The following is a 21,242-nucleotide window of genomic DNA, read 5'->3' on the forward strand; positions in this document are numbered from 1 at the left end:
AGCTAGCCAATGGCAGATAGATAGATCACTGAATGAATCTATGATTCTGTAAGCAACGCAATCTGCCTGCCTGCTTTCCCTAATTTTGGGTAAAAGTTGCTCTTTTTTATAAAAAATTCAATATTTATATAAATATTTATAATATTTACATACAAGCTATGACCAGCCAGTCCCATGACCACCAAGCCACCAGGCCACGTCCACAGAACCGGTTAGTGGTCACTGGGATTTAAAATTATGAGTTTGATGGTTCCTGAGGTCCAAAAGGTTGGCGACCCCTGATCCAGTATATTGACTTCAGGTCCCAGAGTGGCCTACAGGAATTACATACATCACACAATGGGAACTAAGTTGTGAAAGGCTGATATACATGTTTTGGAATTTTTCTTGTTATGTGAAAAATTACTTAAATTGGCACTACAAGTATAATGAAGGGTGTTGCTATTGCTTTCATATACATTTCTCTGGCAAAATGCAGTAGATTATCCAAGATTTAGTATAAGCCATGGAAAGTATACATAGCCAGGCTTCTCCTTTGAAATTGAGAAGAAAAGCATTCCATGCATCTTGAAGGCTACAATCTCTACTTGGAGAGTGTGATGATTGAGTGGTAGTACTGCAAAGTATGGCAGTGCAAAATAGCACTCCAGTTTATATTCCAGAGGAAGGAGGAAACAGGGATTTTGGAGGTGTGGATGGAAGGACCAGCTTGAGGGAGACCCAGAGTCCTAGCCTAAGATAACCTCCATCTATCGTACAAGGTTATTGAATAGGTAATCCTCAAGTTATGACTACTACTTCAATGACAGTTCAAAATTATGAAGGGACTTATGACCAGTCTGCAAAGTTGTGACAATCACAGCATCCCAGCTTAGCACATGGCTTGCAGTTAAATGTTGCAGCAACCTTGGTCATGTGATTGTAATTTCTGAGATTCTCTCATTTCACATAAAAGTTAAGTAGGAAGTCAGTTGTTCCCACTGTTATTGTTTTTTGTTTTGTTCTGTTTTTTGCTTGCCGGCCCTATGTAGCACCTGCCTATGGCATTCCCACTTTCTTCAGCACCTGCATACCCATTCACACACTTTAGCCCCTGGCCACAGCATTCTTATACCTGCTGTATACCCACCTGTCCTCTGCATTTTTTACCTGCAATACTCGCCATTCTACCTGTGCATCCGCCTGTCTTCTTGACTAGGACTCTCATGCAGTCCTGGGCTTTTTGCTTTATGACCTATGCAGCCCTGGGATTAGAACAGCAACCAAGATTTGCTGTTGCTAAGGATCGTGTGACATCACATGTTACGATTGCATTGCTTATGTATGGAAATTCCATTCCCAAGTGCTGTTGTAATACAAGGACTATCTTCTGTTAGTACTAGGGAAGACAACAATTTACAATTATAGACATGTGAATATTAATTTAACCTGTTTTTAAACACATTTTAAGTTATTTATTAAAAGTTAACTTGCTTCTTGGTTTAAAAATGTGCCATTATGTCACCTCCAAGATATAAAGATAAGAAAAGAACAAGCTCATTTGATAAATCAGGAAAGAGTTGGATGGTGGCAGAAAGACAAATAAACCTTTTAAATGTCTCCCATAGTTAATGGGATTTCTCTGAATTGTGGAGAATTAAGAAAAGGACGCCCACAACATCTGTGACAGGGAGCAGAGTTTATTTATTTCTTCTCCATTCGTAATATTTATGATTTACAGCAAATTAATTCAACAGATTATACAGTGGCAACTCTATAGAGATAAAAAGGCATGAGATAAAAGAGTACCCAAATCTGTTCAGAATATAAAAGTATATAAAATGGTAATGATATACTGTAAAAGTTCACTTTACAATCTAGGAAAATGGGATGTTTTAATTCACATGTGGGTCCATCCTGGGCAGTCTTCTTTATTTTACACATTATATCATTTAGAGGAGGATTCATCTGTAAAATTCCAAAACCATTCAAAAAGCCATATATTGATTAAAATGGGAAACAGTGCAAACATTATCCAAAAGGGATGGAGAAGGAAAAATGCAAATACAGAAATTCAGGCACAAGTTATAGTTGCTTAAAATAGCCCTCTTGAAACAGTTGAGGGAAGGCAGGAGGGAGTACCAAATGTTCAGTGGGAAATGTTTGGGTGTATATATACATACATTGTGCAGCAATTATTTTTATGATCAAGATGGAATTATCACTAGAAGACTATCAGTAAAAAGACCACAATTCCTGTGTTTAACGTTGCCACTATCTAGGAAAAGAATGTTCTATCCTGATGCCTCAATCTACCCAAGAGTTCATTTCTTATCGCTGGAGAGACCAGAAATCCACTTAGTATGATATTTTTTGATAGCACTCACTCTGATGCTGGGTCTCTGAACAAGTTATGCCACATGAAAGGACAATACGACATTCATTTCATACAAGTGTGAGCTAAAGAGGAGTGGCTACACTTTAATAAAAAGGAGCTGTCACATAGGATAATCCTAATAGATTTAAGCAAATGTGCTCAGGGATAAGTTCCTCTGTGGCTAAGAGTAAATAATGTTTTACCTATATATAGAGCTGGCTAGGCTGAAGGGGAGGAGGGCTAGATGCAGTATCATAGCACAGACTCATTTGCCATCCAGCAGATCTCCAGAGCAAAGTTATTAAATAAGCCCAGCCCGGCCCCTCCAATTTGGATTGGCAATTGATCAAGCTACACTGGTTTTGATCTGGTGACAAGACAGCGCCCGGTTGGGAAAAAGTAAGTAGAGGTAAGAGAGAGCAACTGAGAGCAAATGTAGCCAGTCAGAAATGAAATGGAGGGAGGGGCTTACATACAACAGCAAATAGGGAAGGGTAGGCAGGAGATGTGAGACATCACTTCATGCTCCAAAGCTGTCTGAAATCAGGGAACTTGGAAAAATAAAGGGGCACAATCCCTTTCCATGTATGCCTCCCAGGAAAAATGGTAATTGAAGTCCAAGAAAATTTCTGCTGTGCCAGCGCAGTTATTTAAGGACAGTAGAAAAATAAAGCAGATGTTTTGAAGTAACAACTTGTCCATAAGCTGATTGATAGACTATTTCAGCCACTATGTGGGACTTGATCTAGGAGGGTACCTGTTGTAGGGACGGAAGTTGTGAGTCATCTGGGGAATTCCACTGGTGACGTCTAGCAAAGAGTCACCTTTGCCACTGAGGTCTGAGCCAGGAATTATAGCCAAGAAGGGCTAGAATGGTAGACATTGCAGGCATTAAGCCTCACATTCTGTTCCTGCCCTTTCCAGAAATGGACAGAGAAGGATCTGACCAAATTAATGGAAAGTTATTGCCACTCAATTTTAAATATTAAAGTAGAGCATGGTGGATACTTCTGATACGGTCACTTTCTGCAGGAGCACCATTAGTGATGTAGTGAATTCCCAGCAGGTGTACAGCTGAAATGTATGGGCTTTGGGGAGAGAGAGGGTATTTGTGGATGTGGTTCAAAGTGGGAATGGAGTAGATAGCCACTGGGACGCAATTTGCTACCACCTGTAAATCCCCCCAAGACTGAAAAATATTCTGAGATTGTGCTGTCAAATTCCAGCAGCACAGACTTGGATTGGTAGCAAGGAGATGTGAAGTGTATGATTGTCCATGATATGGACAGGATACACCCTGGATATATCTTTCTATCCTGGAAAGATCACTGGTACACGTCACTGGTAAAATACAAGTTTTCTAAGTCATTCTAAAATTAAAGTGAAATAATTACTTTATATTCATCTTACTCTAAAAAAAAACTCAGCTAAATGAGGGAACTTTGAATGGATTGGAATAAATGCAAATGGTCCAGGATTATCTCCACCTAGTTTCGGTTATTTGTAAGAATTTCTTAAACACAGAATTTCCTAAACACAGAATTTCCCAAACACAGAATTTCCTAAACAATAGACATCTACAAGGGGGATGAGGAGGAATAAATGACCAAATGTATGTCAAGATATTGAAATATATCATGTCCAACACCAGGATGCAAATAGAAAAGGCCAGGATGACACTGTGGCATGGTAATGCACAATTTCTTAATTTTTTTCTTCAGTTTGTATCAGATGTCTATGTCTTCTATATCTGAGATCCTGAAAAGAAGAACTGCAGAGGTTCTGCCAAGGAAATGTAGATGGAAGAGTAGCATCATTAACATAACACGACTCCTTGTTAGAGATGAACACATCCATAATCATATGGACCAAGAGTAGTGCAAGCAATTAGTCCATTTCACCAGCTGTTAGGTTACTAGTACTTTCAGAGGAGCAACAATTGCTGTGAATTCTGAGCAACAGTCTGGGAGTCAGCACTGGCAGCCAGAGTTTCTGTCAAGAAATGTCAATTATATCAACAATGAACAAAACCTCAGCTTCAAGACCAAAAAGTGTGAGGCAGAACCATGGGAAGGGTGGCAGGAAAAAAACAGTGGGAATTAATCTATTGTGAGTTAAGAATTGACTGCATTTTCAGGCTGACAAAAGCCAACAAATTATTTAAGTAACTGAAAGAATGCAATAAAATTTCCTACTTATTTGTGCTATCAAGTTTTTCTCAAAAACTTGGCAACTTTCAGATTTGTGGCCTTCAATTCCCAGAATTCTCCAAGTGGCCTGCCGACTGGAGAATTCTAGGAGTTGAAACCCAGACATCTGAAAGTTGCCAAGTTTGAAAAACACTGTGCTAGATCATATTGTATATCCAAGAGTCTTCAACCAAGCTCAGATCTGTGAGTCAGACACCAAGCTAGTGTCTGAGAATTGCTGTGGAGAGTCTGTCAGTGAACCTGTGATATTTTGGTGATGACTGCTTCTATTCATTTATCTGCTTCTATTTATTCAACCACTGCTTCTATTCATTTATCTGTTGTTGTTGTTGTGTTGTTTTTCTCTTCTTATGAAGATCTTCCTAATCACTCTCTCCTCTTTGGACAAACAGACTGTCAAGACTGGTGCCCAAGGCAATGAATAGACAGAGATAATTTCTGCTACTGGGATCACCCAGCAAGCACTAAACTTCTGTTTACTTGCACATGTGCACATGTGTTCTTCATCCCTTGGTGCAGCTGGGCTGAGGGAGGTGAGTATTAGGACCAGAAGGCCCATGAGAAAACAAAGGTCCTTCCTTCCACTCTCTCCCAGTCTGCCGTTGCTATTCCCTGTCATTTCAAGTGGAGCCATTCCTTCATTTCTCTGAGCAGGATTTGAGTGCTGGGTTTTAGTCCTGCCAAATGGCCCGTCCGCGTTCTTACTCCCTGTGAGCTTCCAGAGGGCTCCCCTCGTCTCCAGTGTAAAAGTGCCCAGGCACTCGGCGCACAGGTGGCGTCCATCGGCGACGTCTGCTTCTAAATTCCCTTGGTCCCAGGAGAAGGGGGTGGCGGCGGGGGAGCTCCTTCGCCATCCTTTCCGTGGATCGCTCTCGCTCTCTTCCTCTTCGTCGTCGGGACTAACCCGCTCCGCCCCGCTCCGGGGATCAGGTGACAGCTGAGCCTGGAATTTGACACCAGACTCGGCTAGGCGCTGAGATGGAGCTGGTCCTTTTCTCCCTCCCAGAGGCCGCCTGGACTGGCGTTCTGCCGGTCACGAGTCCGAGTCCCGCCGGCTGCGCGCTCCCTGGGCGGATTTCCCTTGCTGCGCGAGTTGAGCGCGGGCCGGCGTTGGAAGGGGTTTGGTCCGTGGATCGGGGCCTGCCCCGCCGCCGCTTCTGTCCGGGCCCTCAGCCGCTTGAACCCGAACTTTTTCCCCCCACAGGAGGGCGCTGAGCGCTCCGGGCACCTGCTGGCCATGCTGGCGACGTGAAGGTCGGCGACTTCAGTGGAAGGATCCTGGGGACGTCGGGCCATGGCCCCCGGGGCCGGCTGAAGGCAGGAGCTGCCGGGGAGCTGCCGTCGCCGGGAGGTGCCAGCGGGGCACCAGCAAGGGCGGGCCAGCGGGGAGAAACCTGTCGGGGTGCGTGCCTGCGCGCCTGCCCCGATTCTGGGCTCCGACCCAAATCGGGGAGAAGCGAAATCTCCGTCCGCCTGAAAAAAAAAAAACGAGAGTTCAGGATCCCCGCGCTCCGTAGCTGTTTTGCCGAGGGTATCTCGCTCCCGCGAGCGCTATCCTGGCCCACGGCGACTGTCATCTCTCCGGTACAGGGAGCGAATTCGATGCCCTGGAAGGGCCGGTACCCAGGAGGAGGCGCTTCACGGCCCGGAGTCTCGGAGCATGGTCCCCGGAGAGCCGCGCGCAACAGAAGGCGCCCGATCTGTCGAGACGGAGCGCACGGTGAGTGGGGCGGGCTCGGAAAGTGCGTGAGCGCCTTCCAAACCGGCGGAAGGGAGGGGGCTCTGGGGGAGGAGAGATCGGGGCAACTGAGGGTGGCGGGCGAATGGATTTCTGTAAGCAGATCTACTTTGGGAGATCTTAGGGTGTAGGGAGGAGCAACGTGGTTGCCTCCCACAGATCAGGGCTTAAAAAAAGCGCATTGATTCTCCAGAGAGTGGCTCAGGCTCCCGATTGCCTCGATCCCAGGCTTCTTGCTCCGATCCGGTCTGCCTCGTGGCTTCCAAAAGTCCTAGTTGTCCAGACAGGGAAGCAGGGAATCAACGGTGGGCAGTGGGGAGGTCTGGTGGGTGGCTGGAAAGAGGGGCAGTCTGTGTGAAAAAAGGGTTGGCGATCTTGTCCTTGATCCCAGCTCAGGGGTGGCCTTTTTCCTTTCCTGATGGCCAGGAATCTGCTAAATGGTCCTCTCTATTTCTGGGATTTCTGTTGAAGCTTTCAGTCCAGATCAATCAGGCTGGACCATATCTGGTTTGTCCTTTGTGCTCAACTAAGACCCAAAAGAGTGTCTGGACGTTCCACACATTTTATGGATGCTGGTGTTCTTTAAGAATTAAGAGTGCAATTCATAAATACTTACTTCTTCTTAAATATTTACTTCTGAGTAAATGTGCCAGTGATTGCGCTGTATATGCTGCCCCTTTGCCCAATTCCCACCATCACTGGAGTAAGCTGGCCCACTTTTCCTTTCCTCTCTAATACTGATTTTAGAGGCACCTCTCTGCTGATTATTTGCAATTGAGGGGAAGGTGGGAATTGTAACATATGGTTGCAATTTTTGATGCCGTTCCTGCCTGTCTAATTTGCTCACGTTTATTCCTACTGTGGTGGGATTTATAAAAGGCTGCTCCATCTACACTTGTCTCTAGATTGGTGTCTCTAATTTTATGACATTGTCTTGTGTTTCTAGCCACTAGAGATATTGCATATGGTATATTATATATCACTGACGCTTTCTAAAGGTGAGCAGGTGGCGCTGAATGGTGAATACGTCGGCAATCTACCAGATTAAGAAATTCTTTGTTGCCAATATCCCTTTGTTTCGGAAAGTAAACATCAAATGAGCTTCCTTCAACAATTTGGCAACAGACCGCCTTAATGTAAACATTTGTTCTGATATTTCTAGGCATCCAAAAGGATAATATTTTTCTTTTGCTCTAGTACATCAAAATCCAAGTGGAACTTGAGACATCTTATTGGTAAACTGCTTTGAAGTCACTCAGAAATAGCCATTCAGACTGTCCGCAGTTGACAAGTATGTTCTTCTTTATTATCCATTGTTTGACCTATTTGCTGAATTGCCTGTGAGAAAAAAAAAGAGGTTTTGGGTGCTTGCGCTATTTTATTTTTACAAACCCACTCTAAACATTTCTCGTTTATGAATACAGTGAAATAACCAGTTAATGACACAAATTACAGTGATGGAACGGGAACGATCTGACTTTGGCTTTGCATGTGTTAGCATGCTAAGTGTCAACTTTTAGGAATGAACCTAAGGGGTTATTTAGGTCTTTCCAGTCAGGTTTGCAGCAAACTCTTCAATGAATAGCCCAGCTATTTCTGCATGTTGCTTTTCTCTCATATCTCCTGTGGTTCCAACTTTTTTTGTCAATTCACTTTCAGATCTTGGATACTTGCCATAATGCAGATAAGTGAAATTAAGGCCTAGCAGCTTTGCCATAACACTATAAGAAGGCACAGCTTTCCCATTCAAAGGTCTTGGGAAAGGAAAAGTGTCATTATCCAAAACTTCTGAACTTATTGCTGGAAGCTGATGACTTCTGTATCGATTTACGAGATGTGGAAGCAGACGTCAGCAATGTATTCATTTTTGTATGGCTGGGATTGAAAACAACAAAAATTCCTTTGATCATTTCTGAATGACAGATAAAAGAAACCTGATTGTGGCCCTACATGAAAGGTGAAAGAGGAAAAATTAAATGGACCATATTTGCTGGGTGTTTCTGAAAATATGTTCATGGTCCCTGGCAGATTCCAAGAAAGACCAAAATAACTTAGAAAGGGTAGGAGTGCTTGTTCTTCAGAAAGGGGCTTTATCTGTCTTCTTCTTGTGCCATATCCATTGTTGGATGTTGGTGATCATGTTGGCTATCCTATTTTTATCAACAGCCACACGAAAAAGGACTGTTGAGTTTTGTCCAAACCAGTCCCTTAGATTTTGAAACCATGATGTTCTTCTTCTGACTGGACCTCGTTTGCCTTCAGTCTTTCCTTGGAGGATTAAATGAAGTATGCCATATTTTTCCAGGTGTCACATCGCATGTCCAAAATATTCTGACTGTCGCTTTTTATGCTTTTGATTATTTCCCTTGGCTTTCCCAGGCAGCTTATCATCTGATTTTATCTACCCAATTTATACGTAACAGCCACCTGTAAGTTCACATTTCAAATGCTTATAATCTCTTCAAATGACTCAAGAGACCAGCTCTCCACTCTGTAGAGCAGGATAGAAAAGATGAAACAATCTGATTTTCAATCTTAGCCTTGTGTTGTGACTGCAGAAGACCTTTTTCATTTTGAAGAATGCTGTTTGAGCTTTCTCTACCCTTGTTTTTACTTCAGTGGTCATGTTCCAACTTTATCTATAGGTCTCCTAAAAATATAGAGCGAGACATTCCAAGAAGTTAATGTGTCTCTACAATAAAAGACAATATATGTAATTCAGGATTGAACTGTTGGGTTCTTGATGCTCTCTGAAGGAATTTGGACTCTTCTGTATTATTTTCTGAAAAGTCAAGTCCAGGAACTCTGTCAGTCCTTGGGAAATAGTGAGAAGAAACTGTGTGGGCAAAGAAAGCAGTAGGGGGGAAAAAACTGGTTTTGTATTGCCACCTTGTGGGAGTCTGAGAAAAATACAAACCTACAAACTCAAGATAGGATCCCAAATATCTGATTCGATACTCCCCAAAGTCAAAATACCATTGGTGAGGGATCTTGGGAGTGATTGTTCAGGAAGCTTCCCAGCCCTGCACTGTAGAAAAAGAAATCTTGTCCAGCTAGGGGCATATCTTTGGTTGCTCGATGTGTCTAAAATTAAACCAGGATGTAAAACAACATTTAGCATTTTTTGTTAGTTCCAGCTATTACTCAAGACACTTTGTGAACTCTCCATTTCTCCATTCAGTTCTCCAAAGAGTTGCTCTTTGTAATTGTGGATCAGAAGTGTGAGGGCAGGAGGATTCCACCTAGGTTCCTGGTGCTTCATTCAACATGGCAGTGCCAATAGCATGATTCATTTTTAATAGGCAGCTGGAAAGGGTCTGATAGAAACAGTGCAAACATAAAAAATATCCATGAGTATTGAGTGGGTAAAAATAGCTGACAGTAAAAACTAAAAGATTAGATTACAATAATACACAAAAGTGTGTTACATGGCGAAGAATCAGATTTATTTCTTTGATTGGCATATTTCTGTATGTAATTATATTTATCCCATTTCTGTGTGCCCATTGCGGGATAAAAAGAAATAGATCTCTACTATGAAGAGCTTAAAACAGTTAAATTACTTAAAGGCCTATGAGTTCAAGGTCTGCACCAGACTTGGCTTTTCAAAAGTAGGTGATCCAAGGCCTATTTTGATGGAGTATCATGAATTTTAATGAATGAAATGAATTGTTTAAATATTTGCAGGTCTTAGGGCTCCCATTTTGCCCTAAAAAAAAAAAAACCCACAATGAAAAAGCTCACCTACTTTGGGCATTCTGAGGGTGGTAAAAGGAACCACTGGTGATATTGCTCCACTAAATCCATTCTTTGCATCCTTAGTTTTTAATCCAAAATTCTTGCAGATGAAAGGTAGATAAAACTGTTTTTTTAAAGGAAAGTGGACTCCTGAGATCATCCACACCACAATAGTTCCCCATGTGGAAAATTTTAATGTAAGACTTTTCTATGAGTATATTCTGTTCCAAGTGTAGGTGAAGCACTTTTAAATATATAAATATTATAGGTATTCTACCTATTAGTATGTGCACCTGCCAGATACTACAGAGGTTACTGTTCTCCAATACTGGGAGGATCTATGATTATTTCATGAAATATTTTTGGATGCAGTTGGGAATAACGTAATACAATGGATGATAATATTTGCATTCTGTTGCAAAATTTATGTTTAATTTCGGTATTGCTATTCTTAGCTAACATTAGAGGATTTGCATTTTAAAATTTTACTGGCAGTTATAGATACATTGGGATGAAGCCATGGAAACATCAATATAACGTTCTATTAATGTAGCAGATCAATTACAAGGAGATTTTATTTAAAAATTGCAATATATACCTTAGTCGGGCCAGTCACAAAAAGATAACTAATTAGGAGGCTCTTCAGCACCTTTATTTAATTGGATTGAGGCATTTATTGAAAGAATTGTGTAATCCAGGAAGGACTTCTCATAGAGGTTGAACAGGCAAGGGGCCATACCTGGACCAGAAGTTTCCAAGAGTGAAAATTAGTCTTCACATTCAGAGAAATGGAACTGGGTTCCTGAGCTTTGTCTTTGTATTTTAGGTAGGATGGAGTGGAAAGTTGACTGGTCAAGGCACAAATTACACAGACCTCCGTCTTCCTGCAGGAGATTTCCTATCCAACAAGCACGATGCAGGGTGAGTTAGTCAATGCTAAGGAATGTTCTTGATTTCAGGGCATTAGTTCCAGAAACAGTGGAACGTTACAAAGGCCTTGTTTATGAAAGACGTCAATTCAATTTATGAAAGTTGGGAGAGTTTCTCCTTCTTTCACATCACTTTTGTTTTCGGTATATTGGTTTCTTTGGTCCATTTCTGGCAGACAAAGCTTCAAATTTCACACTTGAGATGGTTACTTTTAATTTGAATATCATTTCTATAACAGTCCAAAATATACAGCCTGTCATATACTGATTTGTGTGATGAATTCAGATGGGCATTTGTGTGATGAATTTGCATGATTTCTCACTGGATATGATTGAAGTGAAAAAGATTCCTTTTCATGTTGATATTTTCCTATGATCATTTGACACACATTTTACACCATGGAAGGGCTGTATTTACTGCATTCCAATTTTATACTTCTATAATCAAGATTTTCAACAATATCACAAACATAAAGCATCAATGGTAAGAAATAAAATACCCAAGGTGCAAAAGGTTAAAATTTAAAGACAACCAACAAGGCAGGCTATAAATGGAACAACACACAAAAAACAAATTCAAAAGATGGTATCACCTTAACTAAGTTTTTTTTAAAAAAGAGAGAGAGCTCCAGAAGAGCTTTGTCTTAACTTGATTCTGTAATGCCATCAATTTTAGAGCAAGTCAAACTTGAAAGTTTGTTCGATAGGATGGGGACTATGATGGATAACAGACCTCCTAGGAAAGGGGTGAGGTCAATAGTAACCTTAGTAGTCTAAGGTTAAAGTTTTTGGGGTTTGGGGAAGAAACCACAGAGTCAGGTAGAGTATTCCAGACATTGACCACTCTGTTGTTAAAGTTGTATTTTCTGCAATCAAGTTTGGTGTGGTTTACCTTGAGTTTGTATCTATTGAGTGCTCTTGTATTGTTATGGTTGAAGCTGAAGTATTCATTGACAGGTAGGATATTGCAATGTATAATTTTATATACTATACTTAGATCGGACTGAAGGCGGCGTAGTTCTAGGTTTTCTAGGTCTAATATTTCAACTCTGGTGGCATAAGGTATTCTGCAACGAGTAGAGGAGTGGAGAACTCTTCTTGTGAAATATTTCTGGACTTTCTCAACTGTGTTAATATCAGATACATAATGCAGGTTCCAGATGATGAGTTGTATTCAAGTATTGGTCTAGCAAATGTTTTGTATGCTCTAGTTATTAGTGTAATATTACCAGAGAAAAAGCTACGTAAGATTAGGTTAACAACTCTTAATGCCTTTTTGGCTATGTAGTTACAGCATTTAGATCATTAGAGATGAGTACTTCAAGGTCCTTGACAGAGTTTGGATCACCAACAAGGTCTTGACTATTCAGCTTGTATTTTATTTTCTGATTTATTTATTTTTTGCCAATATGTAAGACAGAGCGTTTATTTGTTGAGATTTGAAGTTGCCGTTTGTTTGACCATTCTGATACATAGTCGAGGTCTTTTTGAAGGATGGCAGTATTGTCTGTGGTGTTGAATAGCTTTACATCATCAGCAAAGAGAACGCAGTTGCACTTAATATGACCACAGAGGTCATTTATGTAGAGTATGAAGAGAGTTGATCCTAGAACACTGCCTTGGGGAACACCACTATTGACAGGTACAGTAGTCCAGTTGGATAGTGATCACAATATGAATTATTGTTGCAAGACCTTCCCGTAGGTTCCATTACTGATGCACCAGTAGAGCTGGACAAAGGCCGTCTTGACCACATGTGATGTCATGGGGGTGGGGGGATCATCATATGTAAAATAGCCCTGCATTTAGCAAATCTTACTTTCCACTTTATTTGTATCCTAATTAGCATATTTACTGTTATATATCCTCCTGTCTTATCTTAGGAGCGGGATTTCTGGGGTACCTTAACTATACTATCACTGTTTGCTGAGATAGTTATGGCAAATTCAGAGACATTGAGAGCAGCTTCAGGAAGCCTGGGCTCTGTCAACTCTGCCTCTATGGAAAATAACAGCATGGAAACACCATTTCTGGCTACGTGGAACCACCAGCATGGTAGGGACCTGGCATTTTTCCAGGGAAAGTGGCTTGGGGAAGAGGGTGCTTCATTTGAATTCTTGATCCAAGTAAATCGGATTTTTGAGACTTCCTTTCTCCCAGAGGGTGATCTGGGTTGAGAATTGTATTTTCTTCAAGATTTATGCCCTTTTTCATCTTAGGAACACTCCTCCTGTATTATTCTTTTCTCCTTGGGAGGAAGAATTAAGACCCCTCTCCCTTTTTTCTTCCAGGGAAAAACGTGGCCATGCAAGACCTGAACACATCTGAACTTCTCAGGACTGCACATTCCCCATCGCACTCAAGAAATGCCAAGAGAAACCCCAGAAGGTCTGGGAGGGGTACTTGTCGCTTACATAGCCGCGCACTCAATGTGCAAGACCTGGGGCTTGGCTATAAAACTGAGGAGGTTGTTTTGTTCAAGTATTGCAGTGGGTCATGTGAGTCTTCCATCACTAACTATGACCAGATCTTGAATTACATCATGCAGAAAGGTCTTGTGCCTGCAGAGAAGGATTTCGTTTCTAAACCTTGCTGCCGACCCCTCCGGTTTGAGAACTTCTCTTTCCTGGATATATACAATGTCTGGCAAAATGTGGAAAAAGGTTCAGCAGCTGCATGTGGTTGTGTGGGCTAAATATGCTATCTGATCTGAGCTCCCAGGGTTTCTGAATTGATATATCCTTGTTCATGCTACAGAGAGATCATAAAAGATAGATATAAGAGATCATAGACAGCCAATTTGGTCTAGTGGTTAAGGCACCAGGCTAGAAAGTGGGAAACGGTGAGTTCATGGCCCACCTTTACCATGAAAGCCAGCTGGGTGACTTTGGGCCAGTCCCTCTCTCTTAGCCCAACTCACCTTACAGGGTTGTTGTTGTGGGGAAAATAGGAGGAAAGTGTACTGGACATGTTCACTGCCTTGAGTTATTTGTAAAAATGATAAAGGCGGGATACAAATAAATAAAATAAAAATAAGCCTGCCCTGCCAGTAAGTGGCAGCAGGAGGAGAAATAAACTTCACACTAGTGTCCAGGTGCGAGGAATGAATGGACAATTAACAGGAGCAAAGCATAGTATTTTGGGCCTAAATGCACTGCTTAAAAAAATAAAGGGAACACAAAAATAAGACATCCCAGATCTGAATGAATGAAATATTGTTATTAAATACTTTGTTCATTACATAGTTGAATGTGCTGACAACAAAATCACACAAAAATGATCAATGGAAATCAAACTGAGCAACCCATGGAGGTCTGGATTTGGAGTTACACTCAAAATTAAAGTGGAAAAAAAACACTACAGACTGATCCAACTTCGATGTAATGTCCTTAAAACAAGTCAAAATGAGGTTCAGTAGTCTGTGTGGCCTCCACGTGCCTGTACGACCTCCCTACAACACCTGGGCATGTTCCTGATGAGGTGGCAAATGGTTTCCTGAGGGATCTCCTCCCACACCTGGACTAAAGCATCCCCCAACTCCTGGACAGTCTGTGGTGCAACGTGGCGTTGGTGGATGGAGCGAGACAAGATGTCCCAGATGTGCTCAATTGGATTCAGGTCTGGGGAACAGGCGGGCCAGTCCATAGCATCAATGCCTTCGTCTTGCAGGAACTGCTGACACACTCCAACCGCATGAGGTCTAGCATTATCTTGCAGTAGGAGGAACCCAGAGCCAACCGCACCAGCATATGGTCTCACAAGGGGTCTGAGGATCTCATCTCGGTACCTAATGGCAGTCAGGCTACCTCTGGTGAGCACATGGAGGGCTGTGTGGTCCCCTAAAGAAATTCTACCCCACACCATTACTGACCCACTGCCAAACGAGTCATGCTGGAGGATGTTGCAGGCAGCAGAATGTTTTCCACGGCGTCTCCAGACCCTGTCACGTCTGTCGCATGTGCTCAGTGTGAACCTGCTTTCATCTGTGAAGAGCACAGGGCACCAGTGGTGAATTTGCCAATCTTGGTGTTCTCTGGCAAATGCCAAATGTCCTGCACAGTGTTAGGCTGTAAGCACTCCCCCACCTGTGGATGTTGGGCCCTCATACCACCCTCATGGAATCTGTTTCTGACCGTTTGAGCAGCCACATGCACATTTGTGGCCCGCTGGAGATCATTTTGCAGGGCTCTGGCAGTGCTCCTCCTGTCCCTTCTTGCACAAAGGCGGAGGTAGCGGTCCTGATGCTGGGTTGTTGCCCTCCTACGGCCTCTTCCACATCTCCTGATGTACTGGCCTGTCTCATGGTAGTGCCTCCATGCTCTGGACACTACGCTGACAGACACTGCAAACCTTCTTGCCACAACTTGCATTGATGTGCCATCCTGGATGAGCTGCACTACCTGAGCCACTTGTGTGGGTTGTAGACTCCGTCTCATGCTACCACTAGAGTGAAAGGACCACCAGCATTCAAAAATGACCAAACCATCAGCCAGAAAGCATAGGAACTGGGAAGTAGTCTGTGATCACCACCTGCAGAACCACTCCTTTATTGGGGATCTCTTGCTAACTGCCTATGCTTTCCACCTGTTGTCTATTCCATTTGCACAACAGCATGTGAAATTGATTGTCAATCAGTGTTGCTACCTAAGTGGACAGTTTGATTTCACAGAAGTGTGATTGACTTGGAGTTACATTGTGTTGTTTAAGTGTTCCCTTTATTTTTTGAGCAGTATATATACTTGGCCTTCTTTCGAGAGCATTTACCTCTCATCAGTGATGCTAGTTATACAGTCATGTGAAAAAGAAAGCACACCCTCTTTGAATTCTGTGGCTTTACTTATCAGGACATAGTAAAAAGTCATCTGATCTTTAGTTCTTAAAATTAGGTAAATATAACTTCAGATGAACAACACATGACATATTACACCATGTCATCTTTTTTTTACAAAAAGCCAAAATGGAAAAGCCATGTGTGAAAAACTAAGTACACCTTATGATTCAATATCTTATCAGCAATAACTTGATCATTAATCATTTTCTGTATGGCTTTATCAGCTTCTCTTATTGTTGTGGAGCAGAGGTCTCCAAACTTGGCAACTTTAAGACTTGTAGACTTCAACTCCCAGAATTCTCCAGGCAGCTGTTGAAGTCCACAAGTCTTAAAGTTTCCAAGTTTGGGGACCCCTGTTGTGGAGGAAATTTGGCCTATTGTTCTTTACAATGTTGTTTCAGTTCATTGAGATTTGTGAGTATTTGTTTATGCATAACTCTCTTGAGGTCCTGACACAGCATTCGATTGGGTTGATGTCTGGACTTTGATTGGGCCATTGCAACACCTTGATTCTTTTCTTTTTAGTCATTCTATTGTAGATTTGCTGGTTTGCATGGGATTGTTGTCCAATGATCCATGGGCCAATGCTGGCCAAGTTTTAACTGTTGGACAGATGGCCTCAGATTTGACTTAGAATACTTTGGTATACAGAGGTTCATAGTTGATTCAATAATTGCACAGTGTCCAGGTCCTGTGGCTGCAAAACAAGCCTAAATCATCACCCCCATGCTTGATGGTTAGTATCAGAGGTTTGTGCTGATATACTGTTTGGTATTCACCAAATGTAGCACTGTGCATTATGGCCAAACATCTCCATATGGGTCTCATCTATCCAAAGGACAGTGTTCCAGAAGTTCTGTGATTTGTTCAGATGCAACTTTGTAAACCTAAGCTATGCTGTCATGTTCTTTTTAGAGACAAGAGTCTTTATCCTGGCGACCCTTCCAGACAAACCATACTTATTCAGTTTTTTTCTAATTGTACAGTCATGAAATTTTAACTTTCAACATGCTGAGGTCTGTAATGTCTGAGATGTAACTCTTAGATTTTTTGCAATTTCTCTGGGCATTGCAGAATCTGACCTTGGGGTGAATTTGTTGGAACATCTTCTTCTGAGAAGATTGGCAACTGTCTTGAATATTTTCCACTTGTGAATAATCTTCTTCACTATAGAATGGCAGACTTTAAATTATTTAGAAATGGCCTTATAACTTCTTATAATTTCTTATAACTTCTTACAACTTCTAAGGCAGGTGGATTCCCACTCTGCTAGTATGATTGCTGATGCATTTCCTTTTTGGCATTCTGTTAACACAAACCTCAATATTGGAGACTAGCAAACTCCTAAAATTTTGGCTTTTATAGAAGTACTCACACTTGCTGATGGTCAATTGATCAAGGGTACTTGAGTAGCAGCACCTGGCTGCTATTTAGCCTCTACATACCTTTTGAAGCAGTAAGAGTGTACTTACTTTTTCACACATGGCTTCTCCTTTTTGTAAAACAAATGATGACATGGCATAACATGTCATGTATTGTTGTGCAGCTAAGGTTGCCTTTACCTACCTTAAAGAACTACTAAGGGCCAGATTATTTTTACTATGTCCTGATACATAATAACCATAGAGGGTATACTTTCTTTTTTGCATGACTCCAGAATGGACATTTCTCGTTTAAAGATTGGTCTATCAACAGCGTTGTGAATCTTCTTACCTATCAAGCCTTTTGTCCCACTGAATAAAAAGCATTGGAAATTCTCACACCTTATTCATGAGATGGGGGTGTGGCATTTAGCTTGAGATACTTGTAATGCCAACTGATCTTCTTCCAGGTAGTTGAAAGAAGGCTGTTCACTAGGTCATGTCATCTTCTGCAATTCTCTCCCCAGTTTTCATTTGAGCCCACCATCTGCCTTTTCTTTAGAAACATGTTCTGACTGCATCTAGGTAGGAGCAATTGTGGATAAGCATGAAGGATAATTTTGCAAGCCTATTTAGTGCCCTGAACATTCAGTGGTCGCTCCAACCTTGTGACCTGTGCTAGAATAATCAGTGCATTATCTGAGGATTGAATAATGTTGTAGTTTGTTTGGGAGAAGTTTGATTATTTTTTCCAGTGAGAGCCTATCCTTTAGCAGAAAAGTGTGGATGTATGAAAGGACAAATTTGATGTCTTTCTCAGAGCTACCAGATCTGGGTTAAGGAAGGTTGATGCCATCTAGTAGTTATCAGTAGTTATCAGGATTTTTGCAAGCCAGAACTGGGAGCACAGTCAAGGCGTCCACAGGTAGAAAAGGAGTTTGGTATAAAGCCAATGATGGCAGTGGCATACTGGTGTGCAGCATACACAGACATACTAGCAATGGTTTGGAGTTTGATTACTGCACGTACCAGGCTGGCAATGGAAGCAGCCATGGTTTTCAGTTCTGGTTCAACCATTATTTAGTACCAGCAGAGTGGGAACCCACCTGCCTTAGAAGTGACATTTTCTAAACCTATTTAGAAAGTTTAAATTTTCTAATCCAACTTATTTATTCTATAAGTTATTTATTTATTTGTACCCCACTCATTCCCTGGTGGCAACCTATTTATGAAGCTGACAGTGGGTCTGGTATACATTAGAAACTGATGCTATGCCCTGGCCTAGGATCAGCAATTCCTATTCCCCCCACATTCCCCACTTGGCCTTAACAAGGGCATTTCCTATTTCTCCTCTCCTGATTTTGTATTCTTTGTCCTCTATTTGCATTGGGATAAACTCTATTTTTGTACAACAACAACTTCCTGTAGCAATAAAGCCTGCGAAGGCAATGCAAACTTGGCTTCTGTGTATGCTTATATGGGAGTGAACTAAAGAACAACAAGAAATCCCAATTATTATAGTTCTACAATTTATATGAGTCACATTTTGCTTAGGGTTTCAAATAAAGCATTATAAAACATTATCGAATACTGATAAAGTAGCTCTAGATATCTTTGCTTCACTGATACACTATTTGTACATTTTAACAGTCTACTAGTTTCATGTCCCCCAATTTCTAAATCTGACTATAACACCAACTGCAACCAATCACTATTTTGGCTAGATGAAAGGTATTGTAGTTGAACAGACTTGGGAAATAAAGTTTGAAATTTTAATTTTTTTCCCCTCAAATATGAGGAAAAGATAAAAAGGCTCACTTTAAACTGTATCAATCTTGCCAAAAAATACTGCAGAGAGGAGCCCAGACAATCACCAGAAGTCAAGGCTGACTTGACAGAACCAATTCTCTTGCAAAAGATGGCATACAACAACAATGGACACTTTTACAATTTTTTCTTCCTACACTTTTTCAGAATATTAAAAAAGCACAATTTTAATTAACATTCCTTCGTTTTTCGGATTTAAAAGATTTCTCTTCTTGGCCAGTCAGGCTGGTCAGAAGAGAACAATAAGGGAGTTCTTTCTCCGGGAACCATCATCATCTCATCAGTGCTTTCAATTTAGCCATGTGATTACTGGTTAAAAGTCAGTACTACTAGCCCAATATCCCAAATACTCAGGGAGTCAGCTGTGTTAGTTTGCGACAGCCAAAAACACTATCTTAAATTAAAACTTAATACATTTATTAGGCATAATGTACCTTATCTGAGTTGAAAAAAATCCAGACAGCTGCTAGATGACAGAAATAATCCATTTTCTGTATTACTCTGCTGTCACATAGTGGTTGTCTAAATTCTGAAACCTAGAGATGCTGGCCTTATAATTATGGCTTAGCTTCTGGAGTATCCTGATAGCTGCCTAATTTCCTTGTTAAACCTGAAGCCTTTGTGATTAGGTCTTATCCAACTGATTTTTAATTAAAGACACAATGTATATTTATAATTTATAAAATAATCAAGGGACTAATGTGAGCTTCATACAGAAGAGTCAGTGTTGCTTCATGGGCTTACATAGACTTTTGTCTATAAAGAAGCTGCCAGTTGAATGCTTATTCACATTTTTTACCATGTCATTGGGTAGCTTGGCAATATAGCTGCATGTAGCTTAAACATTGTTGATATTCAGGGGTGGGATCCAGCCGGTGTAACTACCGGTTCGGTGAGTTTTGTGCTCCTTTACATTTGTTCTTTCTTCCTTTTCATTATAAAATAAAATAAAAACATGAGAACAGTCTCCATGGATAACTGATATAACTTGCTTAGCCAATTAGTAGGCTTATAAATCTGTCATTTATATCTTAAACTGGACTGAAATTTCCATCATGATTTGTCGTGATGGATGCTGTTGTTCAGGGGTGTCAAACTCACATCAACATGGCATCGTCACATGACGTATTGGGACTTTCCCCCCCCTTCCCTAAACCAGGCATGGGTGTGACCAGCGTATGACGCATAAACTGTGGGCCAGGAGTTTTGACAGGTCTGCTGTAGTTCAAAAACACTTGAGAGCAGATTAGAAACATTATAAAACGAACTATTAATGGAGTCTAGTTTAGCTAAAGGATACCATTTTTTTCTGGAACAGTGGTGCTACTTGCCTTTTGGTGGTGCCAATGTTTCACCCTAAAACTGCACTGGATGGGATCAGAATAAAAACTAATTTTTATTTTACTATATTCCCTAGTCAAATCGGACAAAAAATAAATAAATTTAAATGATTGCTTTGCTATCGTGTAACTTACATCTTCGGTCACTTGGCAATCTGCAACTGATTAAAGGCATTTGGAAATTGGGGGTGCGGGGTGCTCACCCAATGCATGTGAACCTGGGTCTTTAGGATACACACATTTGGAGAGCTCCTTTAAGCATCTCTGAGCTACTCTCTGTAGAACTCAGCAGACCAACTTTATATACTTTTCTGTCTGAGGCAAACAGCCAAAACTGGCAGAGCTGTTTCAATGTCTACCCCACATGGGAGACAGCAGCAGCCTTGTTCAGGAAACCCATGAAACATTTGGAGAAAGCCTGGCCAACTTTGCTCCTGCAGCCAGAAGCAGTCCCCTAACTCATCCAACCTATCTAGCTTGGAAATGACTGGGCTAATCCTGCATTTGTTAAAATAAGTACTTCATCGCTCTTACAAGCTACAGCAGAACCAGGAAATAAAATGATTGATGGCTGATTATGCACCATGAAGTTGGTGTCAACTCTCAGCAACAGTATAGAGCAGCGGTCACCAACGGGTGGGCCGTGGCCCAATGGTGGGCCCCGAAAAAGTTTTGTTGGTCCACAGAGAAAAATATCACCCCCAGAGCACCCCCCAAAGCAATTAATCCAGGCTGTGCAGAAACACAAGGCTGTGCCACCCACATGACCCGCAGGAACCTTCCCCGCCCACTCACTCCTTACCGGACAAACTTGCCTGCTAAATTGCTATTTTTCTTTTTTCTGACCATCAGCTGATCTGCTGGGGAGATTTAGATTAGCTAGAAAGCAGGAAATGGTTGCATTTCTTCCTT

At 41.5% G+C, this 21,242-nt stretch overlaps 1 protein-coding gene across 8 annotated transcripts; it reads left to right on the forward strand.

Annotated features, from left to right (window-relative positions):
• Positions 1-1,886: 1,886 nt before the first annotated feature.
• On the forward strand, positions 1,887-18,622 carry ARTN (artemin). 8 transcript variants are annotated; one of them, XM_087929773.1, is made up of 6 exons: positions 1,887-2,755; positions 4,959-5,099; positions 5,771-6,286; positions 10,869-10,963; positions 12,855-13,026; positions 13,263-18,622. In XM_087929773.1, the coding sequence occupies exons 3-6, from the start codon at positions 6,169-6,171 to the stop codon at positions 13,664-13,666; spliced, it is 789 nt and encodes a 262-aa protein (XP_087785899.1). In that variant the 5' UTR covers positions 1,887-2,755; positions 4,959-5,099; positions 5,771-6,168; the 3' UTR covers positions 13,667-18,622. The 8 variants fall into 8 exon arrangements, with proteins under 8 accessions (XP_087785899.1, XP_087785904.1, XP_087785901.1 ...); XM_087929778.1 differs by lacking the exon at positions 1,887-2,755 and adding an exon at positions 7,502-7,595 and having other exon boundaries at positions 4,615-5,099; XM_087929775.1 differs by lacking the exons at positions 1,887-2,755; positions 4,959-5,099 and adding exons at positions 7,467-7,595; positions 7,964-8,261 and having other exon boundaries at positions 6,219-6,286; positions 10,873-10,963.
• The last annotated feature ends 2,620 nt before the right edge of the window (positions 18,623-21,242 follow it).

The sequence above is a fragment of the Pseudonaja textilis genome, chromosome 3 (assembly GCF_049901715.1).
Source record: "Pseudonaja textilis isolate UNSWEBS1 chromosome 3, rPseTex1.2, whole genome shotgun sequence".
In the NCBI taxonomy this organism is placed as follows: Eukaryota; Metazoa; Chordata; class Lepidosauria; order Squamata; family Elapidae; genus Pseudonaja; species Pseudonaja textilis.

Excerpts from the sequence above, each read along its gene's own strand:
- ARTN (XM_087929773.1), top strand. The coding sequence starts at position 6,169 with ATGCCCTGGAAGGGCCGGTACCCAGGAGGAGGCGCTTCACGGCCCGGA. Across the intron at positions 10,964-12,854 it reads TCCAACAAGCACGATGCAGG|GAGCGGGATTTCTGGGGTAC; the intron begins GTGAGTTAGTCA and ends GTCTTATCTTAG. Across the intron at positions 13,027-13,262 it reads TACGTGGAACCACCAGCATG|GGAAAAACGTGGCCATGCAA; the intron begins GTAGGGACCTGG and ends TTTTTCTTCCAG.